The 12,544-nt window shown below is 38.1% G+C and overlaps 1 protein-coding gene across 7 annotated transcripts in view; it reads right to left on the bottom strand.

Moving 5' to 3' along the window:
- Nucleotides 1–12,544, bottom strand: part of NBAS (NBAS subunit of NRZ tethering complex) — a 330,504-nt gene that overhangs the window by 287,847 nt on the left and 30,113 nt on the right. For 4 of the 7 annotated variants that reach the window (XM_055540896.1, XM_055540899.1, XM_055540898.1 and 1 more), the window contains 4 exons: nt 7,760–7,820; nt 5,335–5,468; nt 2,724–2,857; nt 776–874 (listed from right to left, as the gene is read on the bottom strand). In XM_055540896.1, the coding sequence (XP_055396871.1) occupies nt 776–874; nt 2,724–2,857; nt 5,335–5,468; nt 7,760–7,820 (428 nt within the window). The remainder of the gene's footprint in view (nt 1–775; nt 875–2,723; nt 2,858–5,334; nt 5,469–7,759; nt 7,821–12,544) is intronic. The other 3 variants (XM_055540893.1, XM_055540894.1, XM_055540895.1) reach the window with 1 other exon arrangement.

The following is a 12,544-nucleotide window of genomic DNA, read 5'->3' as shown; positions in this document are numbered from 1 at the left end:
TCCAACAGCAATTACTGCATGTCTCTGTGTCACATTTTGGCAATTCTCTCAATATTTCAAACTTTTTCATTATTAATATATTTGTTATGACGATCTGAGATCAGTGATCTTTGATGTTACTACTGTTAACTGTTTTGCACTTTTCTATTAAGGTATGCACATTTTTTAAACATAATGCTATTGCACACTTAAAATTACAGTATAATGTAAATGTACTTTTATAGGCACTAAGAAATCAAAAATGTGTGTGACTCCCTTTATTGCAACAATATCCCTTTTATTGCAGAGGTCTGGAACTGAGTCCACAGTATCTCGGAGTTGTGCCTGGAGTGGCAGAAATTGACTATGCAATAATCAGTGCAGCCCTAACTTGCAAGGAAGGCCAGAAGAAGGGAAGAACAGCTACTGAGGTCCTTCTATGCCAAGGCATTTCATATGCACTGCTTTTGAACTGCCTCAGCAATGCAACGTGTTCTGTATTATCTTCATTTTACAAATATGAACAGACTCAGAGAACAAAGAGAAAAGACATTCCTCAGTGAATATTCCCAATGCCCAGCCTAGCTCCAAGAAGCTCAGCGTGCCAGACAGATGAGCATGAATGTTCAGAAGGGGACCACAACAATACCACAGACATTAAGGCAACTATACACAAGAGGAGGAAATGAAGCCAAAATACAAATCAGAACGGACAATTTCTTCCCTCTGAAACTGCGCCAAGGCTTCTACATCCACTTTAATACTCCACTAAATATGAGAGCAAACGGCTGCTTACCTGTGCCCGGGATGGTAAATAGCTGTGTTGATTCCATGAGGATAATGACTGCTGAAGCTGAAACAGTGGCTCTCCTGATAGCTCTGATGTGTTCCAACACTAAATTCAAGAAGGTAAGTAAGAAATAAATACCATTAAACCACAGTGAAATGCCACTAAATACCCATTAAAATGTCTACAATTATAAAGACAGACACCACCAAATTTATATCCTTAAATATTGCTGAGGATGTAAAACCACCAGAACTTTGATAAATTATTAGTAGGACTATGAATGCTATACCCACTCTGAAAAAAGTCTGGCAATTTCTTACAAAAAAACAAACTATATCCACCCTATGACTCAGGAATTCCACTCAAAGATACTAACCCAAGAGAAATGAAAGCATTTATCCATAAAGACTTACACAAGAGTGGTCACAGCTGTTTTATTTATAAAACTGGAAACTGAGAGCTCCATCAATAGAAGAAGGGATAAACAGATCAAGAGTGCTATGGACTGAGGATTTGTGATCCCCACAGACTGAAAGCTTGTATCCCCTCAAATTCATTTAAGACCCTAATATCAATGTGATGATATCTGGAGGTGGGATCTTTGGGAACTGTTAGGTCAAAATGGGTTTAGTGTCTTTATAAGAAGAGGTTAGAGAGCTAACTAGCTGTCTCTCTATCATGTGTGGATATAAGGAGAAGTGGGCAGTCTGCACCCAAAAAAGAGCTCTCACCAGAACCTGACCAGGCTGGAACCCTGATCTCAGGAAGTCCTGATCTCAGACTTCCAGCCTCCAGAACTGTCAGAAATAGATTTCTGTTATTGCTAAGCCACCCAGTTATGGTATTTTGTTATAACAACCCAAACTAAGACTAGTGAGATAGTCATACAATGAAGTACTAAGCAGCCATAAAAAGAATAAACTACTGATGCATATACAAATAAGGATGAGTCTCAAGATATGCTGAATGAAAGAAGACCTAAACAAAAAGAGTACATACTCTATGAGTCTGTTAATGTAAATCACTAGGACAGGCAAAACTAATCTATGATGAAGAAGAATTATAAATAGCAGTTTCTCTGAGGATGGGTATGGACAAAGCTTTACTAAGAAGAGGCATGAGGGAACTTTCTTGCTTGATGGTAGTGTCTGTATCTTGACAGGGCTTTGAATTGCACAAGTGTATGCATTTGTCATAATTCACTGGCTGGTACAGTTCAGATCTGCGCATTTCATTGCATGCAAATTTTCTCCATCGAAAGAAAACCGTTAAGGACATTCTGAACTTTAATTAATCATATGCATACTAAAATATGCATGGCAACCCACTCCAGTATTCTTGCCTGGAAAATCCCACGGACAGAGGAGCCTGGTAGGCTACAGTCTACGCGTTCACAAAGAGTCAGACACGACTGAGCAACTTCACTATCACTATACTAAAATAATAAGTACTGACTCTGAAATACATTAAAAACAGGGCTGATTAATGGCCAGAGAACTAGATAGAAATATGACACAGTAGGTACAGCAAAATGCTAAACAGAATTTAAGTGGAGGTATATGAAAGCTTACTACAAAATTCTTTCAGCCTTTTTAAAATTATATACAGGTTTATTTAACATAGCATTTCTCTTAAGTGTGAATGAATTTATCTCCCCTTTTTTTCTTAACATACATATTTTATTGAAGTATAGTTGACTTACAGTGTTTCAGGTACACAGTGAGGTAGTTCAGTAATACACATATATTATTTTTCAGATTATTTTCCATCATAGGTTGTTACAAGACACTGACTACAGGCTCCCTGTGCTATATAATAAATCAACCTTTCTTTTATATTTGCAATTTTTCATAATAAAATGCTGAAAGGAAAAAAAAAGCACCAAAATCTAACACTAAAGCAAGGACGTAAACATTATTTCAAACAGGGCATCTCAAATAAAGTGTATTTTTACCTTACAAGGTAGCTTCTAAGTTCTCCTCGGTAATTGATGACCAAGAGTTCTGCAGACCATTGTGCACTTGCTTTATATTCTAAAAATATCAGCCCAGCAATGGCATAGCTCAAATCGCCTGCTAAACTAGATGCCTATGGAGGAGAGAAATTAAGTCACTAAAAAATACTAGATACAGGTTACCACATGTATAATGGAAGGCTATTCAAGACACTGGCCTTGCAAGGCATACCTTAAGAACTGACTGTATATGAAGAATCACCTAAGCCAAAGTGCCCAGAACTACACATCCAAGTCTAGACCAGCCCTCCCAACCACAGGCTGGAACCACAGCATCCTCTTTGGGTGAGATGTTCATTTAGTAACTGAATTTCTGTTTAGACTATATTTCCATTGAAAAATAAGGGGAGACAAATAAAAAAGAAAAAAAAAACTAATCCTATCATTCAGCCTCTAAGAATTCTAAGAGACAGAATTCAGATATAAGCTCTCAAATGTTAATTTCCACTGCCAGTCGTAACCAGTGTTACATTAAAAAGACAGAAGAAGAAAGAAGTCTCCAGTTCTAATCAGCAATTTAAAGGGAAGGACTCTTAAAACAGTCACTCAATGCCAGCCTTTCTCCATCAACTAAATATCAGGCTACATTTGCAGAAGATCTGGAGGCATGTGCACCTCAGGAATCACATTCACCACCCTGAGTGGACCCTCACTGTCTAAAACCACTCAATAAAATATCAACAGTGTAGCCACATGTGGCTATGGAACATCTGATAGATACAAATAGAGACAAGCTAAAAACCTAAAAAGACACCAAATTTCAAAGACTTAGTACCGAAGAAATAATGTGAAATATTCCACTGATAATTTTTACAGTCATTTCAACATGCAATCATTTTGGATATGTTAAATAAACTTAATTTCACCTGTTGAACTTAATGTTACTAAAAAATTTTACATTACATGTGATCACATTTACAGCTCAGATTAAATTTCTATTGAACAGTGTTAGGGCTTCCCAGGTGGCACTCGTGGTAAAGAACCCAATGTCAATGCAGGAGCTGTAAGAGACGTGGGTTCAATCTCTGGGTCGGGAAGATCCCCTGGAGGAGGGCATGGCAAACCATTCCAGTATTCTTGCCTAGAGAATCATATGGACAGAAGAGTCTGACAGGCTACAGTCCATAGGGTCACAAAGAGTCGGACACAACTGAAGTGACTTAGCACAAACAGTGCTACTCTAGAAAATAATAATTCAACCTTCTTTGTTTGGTTCCCCAGAACTTCTATAACATGAGTACAGTGTACTTTTTCAAGTTTTTCCACTCATTTTTTAACAAAAACCATTTTCTATATCCTTGGTTCTCACTCCCAGCTTCTCACTAGAATCAGTTGAAAGACCCGAAACATTATCCTTCAGGTCTCACTCAGATCAATTAAGTAAGACTTTCTCTGGGTGTAGCCTGGGAAATCCAATAATTTGTTTTGTTTCATTTTCTGTTCTTTATAAAGCTTCATAGGTGATTCTAAAATGCAGCCAGAATTAGGACCACTGTTCTTCCTGCCCCCTATTCTGTTCACTTGAGGAAGAAGGATACAAAGTTAAAAAAAAAAAAGAAAGCACTGAATTCCTAAAAGAGACACTAATTAACTGGATTACCAGAGGAAAAGTCATTTTACTTCCTCACAGTTTAAGCTCTCTAAACTGTAAAATGAGGATACTATGCACCCAGTCTACTCAAAGGGTGTTGTGAATATTACACATGAATATACAACAGTCCTTAATGAAACACAAAGCGCTACACAAATGTAAATTACTACCACCATTAATTCTTTTTTCTTCACCCTCCATCTCAATTTCTACCCTTTTATGGTAACAAATTCTAACTCCTCTCAGGCTGGTTCTGTTCGAATGGCCCATTGACTTCTTTCCTTCACTGGAACTTTATTACCACTTTCTACAACCAATCCATTCTAAAGGAGATCAGTCCTGGGTGTTCATTGGAAGGACTGATGCTAAAGCTGAAACTCCAATACTTTGGTCACCTCATACGAAGAATTGACTCTTTGCATTGGAAAAGACTCTGATGCTGGGAGGGATTGGGGGCAGCAGGAGAAGGGGACAACAGAAGATGAGATGGTTGGATTGCATCACTGACTCGATGGACATGTGTTTGAGTGAACTCCGGGAGTTGGTGATGGATAGGGAGGCCTGGCATGCTGCGATTCATGGGGTCTCAAAGAGTTGGACACGACTGAGCGACTGAACTGAACTGAACACCTCTTATTTAGTACTTACTTACTACCATCTTGTAATAATGGTAGATTAGTTTGAGTAAGTTCTGGGAGTTGGTGATGGACAGGGAAGCCTGGCATACTGCAATCCATGGGGTTGCAAAGAATCAGACACAACTGAGCGACTGAACTAAACTGATGTCTGCATAGTGCATTCAAAATACAAAGAAGACATATTTCATGAACAGCTCTCTAACTAGATCTAAGATCTTAACTCCACAGCTTATTATCCTGATTTATATTTCCTCTTTCATCACATTCACTCATTCATTCAAGTACCTATAGATAAAAGGCAGTTTTTTGGGTATGTACATACCGGAGTAATAACGAAGAGCTCACTTCCCATGAGATCAAACACCCTCACAGTTCCCATGCTTTCAGCATAGGCCAGCAGGGTACAGTCATAACTCCATGCCACACGCCTCCACTGTGGTTTTGGGTCTTTCGGAACTAGAATGAAAAACGAAGTGCTTTTAACATTATAAAGATAGTTAACATACAGTTTCTGCAGCAAGAAGAATATTCAAGTATGACATCATTTCCTAAAGGTCTCTAACACTCCCATTCAGGAGAAAAGAACAGCTCCCAAAAAGCCACTTCAAGGAAGAGGGGCAAAAGTAAACCATGACAAGCTTTACCCCACTTACTTGAGAATGAAGTCTACTGACCCAGTGGTCTACTGAATACTGAGCATGTCCTCATCAGGTAAAGGCCCACGAATGATATCCCTCAAAATACTTATGAAATTAAGAGAGATCAAGAGCATAGAATATGGGCAGAAAATGATTCCAATCCAGGGAGCTAAGTTCCTCCAAAAGCAAAAATAAAAGAAAATTTCAACTGCCAATCTTTTAGATACGTATTTTATCTTTTAAATCCGTTATTTCAAATACAGATGCTGAAGAAAAACAAAGGGAAATTATATCAACACAGTATTAGAAAGAGAAAAAATACATATTAGGCAAGGGAATCAAGAACTGTTTGTTCTCCATCACACAATTATAAAACTTGGAGAATCAACACGTTACTAATCCAACACCTGATTTTTTCTTCTGTTTCAAATTTTTCAGTACAATAACAGAAAGGCTACCAGCTGCAAAAGAAAAAGGGGCTGTGCAGCTCTGAACTGCATTAGGTTGGTTTGAGGTTTCTGCTGTTTCCTTTGCTTCCATTTCCCCAGAGCATCCCAGAACTGAAGAAGCAGGAAGGACCAGTGCCTTGCCTTAACCAACAAAAACTCCAAATTAGGAGAATCCAGGTGACGCCAGGAGTCAGGATACAAACAAAGGCCAGAATCTCAGCTTGCCGCTCCCCAAACAGTGTTGGCTTCATTACAGCGCACAGTCCCTCAGCCAGAGCCTGGATTTAGCCTGAGGATTACTGCCTCGGAAGTGCTTCTGAAATGTTTCACCTTCTCTCTCTTCCTCTGCTAATATCCCAATTCAGGCTCATCATCTCTGGCTTAGACTCTCATAACAGCCTCCTAACAGGTCTCCCCAACTTCAGGCTCTTCCCTTCTAACCTTTCCTCAACTGTATCCCAAGTTATCTTTGTCAAAAAGAAAGGTGAACAGAGCCCATCTTTCTGCTCCTTTAAAATCCCTGGTGCTTGTCCATTTCCAACAAAATCAAGTGCAAACTCCCTCACAGATGTGAACGGCCCTTCACCAAAGGTCCCCTCAGGGCTTTCCCGTTCGCCTCCCACCCCTTCCTCCATCATCCACCTTGGAGCTCACCAGCAGCAACCACCTGGCGCACAAACCATGCAGCTCCAGTCTGTAACCTTCACACACACTGCTGTTTCTACCCAGAAGGTTCATCTCCAATGTTACTCAAAGGCTTCTTGTTGGTGACAACAATCTTGGTAACAAACTGTCATCTCTTCCTGGACACTTATCAAAACTGTGAGAGGGTAACAGGCAGGAAGGCCAGGGGTCTCCAAATGGAGGAAATAGCCTGCAAGTGTCAGACATTTTTATCTCTCTTAAGCTGCAGGAGGAAACAAACTAGCAATATTTTTTTCCTTCTCTATACAAATTTAAAGAGAGGTTTCTCTTAAAATACTGTGTTGCCATAATGACACCTGGTTTCGCCTGAAGTTAGCTATTCTTCAGCCTAGAGATAACCAATGCCTTTTTCTTATGGAAATGTTTGTCTTAAGCTATGCTAATGTACTACGCCTTTACCCCAAACTTTGTCTCCAAGTCGGTTCCGCCTCTTGGCCCAGAACCTACTTGACAAACCAGTATGTTATACTCAGATATTGTTCCCCTAATCTATGTAAATGAAACTATTTGTATGGTGGTCTGCCCTTCTTTAAGATTCAAGTTAATTATTTTATGGCCCAAGATAAACCATTTGGTGCCAAGATTATCCCAAAATGCATCTTATGGGCGAGGGGCCTGGTGCTATTCTGAATTATAAGACATTCCTTTCTTTCATTAACAGACTGCTAGTGACTATATAACATCCAGCTGAAGACTAGCAGGGGGGTACTCTTTCTGCCCCCTTCTGATGCCTATGTCAGAAGCTTTCTCTATCTCCTTTATACTTTAATAAAACTTTATTACACAAAAGCTCTGAGCGATCAAGCCTCGTCTCTGGCCCCGGATTGAATTCTTCTCCTCCGGGGGCCAAGAATCCCGGTGTATTCGCGTGATTCAACAACAACCTTTCATCTGTGCCCCCAAATATTCTCTACAAAAGTCCCTCAGCATTTATCGCATCAGATGATGTGCTTACATGAGTGTTTTCCCCTCAAGTCTCTGAGACAAGGTCTTACTCGACAGTGCCATCCCAGGACCTAGAACAAGATGTTTCACTAATGAGCAAAGCCCAAGAAAAATCTATAATAATGGTAAGGGTTTACCATTCCTTAGGGACTAACAAACAATTAAACATGAATTATATAACTGAAGTCTTTTTTCCACCTAAAAGAGGAATATTATAGAATTCAAACCTCCCTCTTATCTCTACAATATATGTAAAATATGTTCTGTTCATGGGAAAAATACACACGACTTCCTTGAGTTTCTTCATTCTATTTTTCAAAAGGTGAAAAGCATACTCAAAAGTCCAAGAGAGGCCCTTGCATACAGGAGGGTCTAGTGAAGTTTAAGCCTAACAAAGAACTGCATACACTTTGGAAAAGCAATTTTTAAGATGACAATAAACTGAAAAAAAAGTCACTTCTCTGTCCTCACATAGCTTTAAAAAAAAAATAATGAAACCTGTAAGTGAATTTACACACAGAATGATAACAACACAAGACTCTGAGACCCATATACTCGCAGATGCTATAGGAACACCAGCAAGAGGACAATTTAATGTCTGAAAAATATTAATGTGCTAAACAAACACCACAACATTTTTCCATTATTTCTGTTTTACCTGTGATAACAGATCTTTCCTCTTAATTCATTTTTATAGGAAGATAAACAGATTTACGTACAATATTCTGTATCTGTCTGAAATAAGCCCCATCTGAAGGGAATTTGTTTTTACTATCACTTCCAGTTATAACCAGCCGCTCCAGAAAACTCAGCATGTGTTCTCATCCAAATAAAGATATGTTTTCACTACAAGATAAAATTTCACCTAACAATATGAAAATGAAGATGGTATCACCAGATTTTGCCAGCATTCTGTATGGTTTTAGAGACAAATGAACAGCACAGATTTTTACAAAGCCAGTGTCAACGGAGTTTTCTGAAAGTATTCAAAAATCTGACAATCACCCCATTCCTGGAGAAGCCGTTTATATCTGCTCTCATCCGGGACCAGCTGCTGAGCTTGCCTCCACCTCAGAGCTTCCATCCACTTGGCCTGGAACTCTCTTCCCCTGAACCCGTCCCAGGCTCCTTTCCATCTTTCACATCTCCACGTAAATCTCACTTGCTCAGGCAACGTCCTCCAACTGCCCTGTATCAGCAGCCTCAAGGCCCCACTGTTCTCCTCCATTCCGATGATTTCATGTCTTTCACAGCCCTTATCCCAAATCAGTATATATATGTCTACTTCTCACTGTCTGCCTTGTGCATTAAACTATTAATTCCACAACATTAGATGCTGTGTCCATTCTGTTCATAACTTTATCACCAGCACCTCATATTTTGCTGGTACACAACAGCACCCCAGGGCTGAAGAAGCACACTGCAGTCCAGTGCTCATGTACCCAAATTAGAAATGGAAAAGGAGAATAACTGAAAATAAGGAACCCTGGGCTTTATTCTCAGTGATACTGTAAAACGGCTGGGTGTGACCATGGGGCGATCACCGAGGGTTCAATGAACACGGTCTCCCAAACATTCTCTGACTCTGACATCAAGAACCAGTGAGCAAGAACAAACTAGCAGGACTAGAAGACACGCAGAGGAGTTAATTATCTAAATGTTCACACATATGAGAAATTTCATACAGTCCTGGAACAAGGAAGTTCTAAAGCATAAGAAAGTTTGAAGCTATAAAGGAAAAAAAGAATGACAAGAGTGGCTACCACCCCCCCCCACAAAAAAAAAAAAAAAAACCCTCTGTGAAAATAAGACAGAACAAATTTAAAAGGCAAATGGATTTGGAAAAATATCTGCAACAAATGACAAAGGGTAACATTCATACTATAACATAGAAATAATAAGAGAATAGTCAAATAAGAACACAGTCAATAAAGAAAAGTCAAGTAATCCAAGAGGAATATAGACAAAAGGATATGATCTAACTATTCACATATACACACACACACAAAATAGCCACTTAACATATGTTTTACTTAATAAAGATATGCAAATTAGAAATGAGATGCTTTTTTCCCCCCTGCTAACCTGATATTTTAGAAAATGGGTACCTTATAGTACTGATTTGAACCTGTTAGCGAGATAACCTTCCTAGCTCATGTGATAAACTTACTGGAAACCTAGGAGTTTCAAATTTCTGGAGCAGTCAGATAGAGAGAAAATATAATTGTTTTGTTTATAACATATAATTTTACCAAATTATTTTCATAATTAGTTTGAGAGGAAGGTTTTCCCTACTCCCGGAAAACACAAGATTCAAACCTGTAATTTTTCAGATAGAAACCATAAAAGTTATAAACATATTTGCTGGTTCATTCAGTCCTTTGTTAACTTTTGTGAAGTCATCAGGTTTTTCATTAGAATACCAGGACATATCAAAATGTTAAGAACTCCATATAATTTCTAGGATATCTGTATTAGTAATTTTACCATACATTATAACATGAGCGGATTTATTACTCATTTGATAATCTTTTTCATGTAATTTAACCAACCAAATAAACACAGTTTAATATCTCCCTTTGGGATGTTTCAGGGGTCTTCTGAAGCACCCCAAAGTTAGCTAGAGGTCAAAAGAACTTCAAAAGAATTCTATTTAGGAAGTTTTATGGAAAAGATCAATTAAAAGGGTTTAGAACATTTGGTCAGATTTAGTCAGTGTTGATGGGTGTATCATTTAGCTTGCTGATATGTCACAATAGGTATAAATACCAAGGCTCAAGGTCTAGTGAAAGTCAGCTCTGTCATCTTGGACCTAGTTGACTCTAACCAGTTTTCTTATGGCTGTGTCATTTCTAACAAAATCCATTTATCTAACTAATTGTAATCCAATTTTAGAAAATCCTGACCATGCATAACTCTTTAGGATTTATTCATACTTCTTTTTTTTTTTTTTTTTTTACTGAAAACACACTTCCTACTTTCCTTTAGCAACCAAGAACTTTTATATTAGCATTTTATAGATTGGTGAGCATAAATACCAGTGATAATTTCTAAAACTCTTGCTTTCTTAGAACGTTTTAGGATGGCACCAAACATTATTCATTTATAGTCTCAAATTTCTTTAGTTTCTCTGTAAAAGGAAATTAGTGTTTAGGAGTAAATGTTTCAAAATCTTATTTTATTTGGAAATGACCTAACTACTCAATAGACTTCCAACACTTAGCACACTTGGCACAACCCTTAGAAATTTTAAGTTATGCCAATCTGGACAGACTATTTTAGACAGATATTTCTAAAGAATAATTATTCTTAATAAAGTTTATATAAAAGCTCACCTCATTTACATTTTTTTTTAGAAGTTTCTTCACTCGAGGTAATGTCCTTGTTGACAAACTCGTAACAGGTATAATATTTAACTTATATTAAACCTAGGTACAGTAAAAATATTCTACTTACTGTTAATTACTCTAAGACATCTCTATATTAGATAGGTCAACAAACAAACATTAATATCAGGTATTTAATACTGAATATTTCCCAGTTCACATGAACCTGGAATTTATTGTTTAATTTATAATTATTTGATTTGTAAGCACTTAATTTGGTTATATTTGATTAAAATGAGGGTAATTTTAGGGAGAAAAAGATGCTTTAATAAATTTTAAATCCCAGTTTCTTAATGGAGGTCTACCAATGGAGGTAGTAAGACTCATTTCTTGGATAGTTCTTTGTTATTATGTGATATTAATGTAAAATTTAATTGAATTCTTAAAGAACACCCTAAGTTTGTTTCTGAAGCTTATCTCAGTAATCTATCTTTGGATGAAGATCAGATGCCTCATGACCTGCAACCAGGAGTGGAAAAAGACATAATTTAAGGGACTGTCTCCAACCTGGATGGAAGGACTTTTTTACTAGCTCAGGCTTCCCTGGTGGCTCAGAGGGTAAAGTATCTGCCTACAATGCGGGAGACCTGTGTTCGATCCCTTGGTCAGGAAGATCCCCTGGAGAAGGAAATGACAACCCACTCCAGTACTCTTGTCTGGAAAATCCATGGACCGAGAAGTCTGGTAGGCTACAGTCCATGGGGTCGCAAAGAGTCAGAGACGACTGAGCGACTTCACTTTCATTCATGGTGCTGATAGTGGAAAAAGAATGGCTTCACTCACACCTTTGACCTGGTTGTATAAAGTATAACTTTCAGGAAGGAAACATGGCAGTAGCTACATTTTGAATACTATACCCACAGACAAACAGGATGTCTTTTCCAGCATTGTTAGAAGGGAAAGGGGACAAAGATAAGAAGAGAAAGAAAAAAATAAGCCACAGTACACCATCTAAATTTCCACAAATAGGGAAATAGATAAATAAAATGGGGTTCACATTCTATGAAGAATGCAAATTAAGATAATACAATCTTGTTACTTTTCGATTTCATTATTTGAATTTGTTACAATTATGTACTGCTTTTGTAATTAAAACGGAAAAAAACCCCCAGAGTAACTAGTTTCAGATTAGGCTTCCCAGTATAAAAAGAAAATATGGCAAAGAACTATTTTCAGATGGTTTATTACAAGCAGAACAAGATGTGATGACAGGGAGAAAGGGAAATGGATGAGGTGAGCTCCAGGCTCACCCTCGCTCTCTGCCAGGAAGCATTTTCTCCACTAGGTGTATGAAGAGAGACCTCAGACAGGACATGGAAGTCTAAATGAACTGCGATGAAGGTTAGAGTTTGGAGCTACCAAGCTGACTAGAATCTGCAAGGCAACCTTCCAGACGAAAGTGGGTAAGG

The sequence above is a fragment of the Bubalus kerabau genome, chromosome 11, assembly GCF_029407905.1.
Source record: "Bubalus kerabau isolate K-KA32 ecotype Philippines breed swamp buffalo chromosome 11, PCC_UOA_SB_1v2, whole genome shotgun sequence".
Lineage (NCBI taxonomy): Eukaryota > Metazoa > Chordata > Mammalia > Artiodactyla > Bovidae > Bubalus > Bubalus kerabau.
The sequence above is the reverse complement of the archived record's forward strand: the minus strand, read 5'-3'. Positions and strand labels throughout refer to the sequence as shown.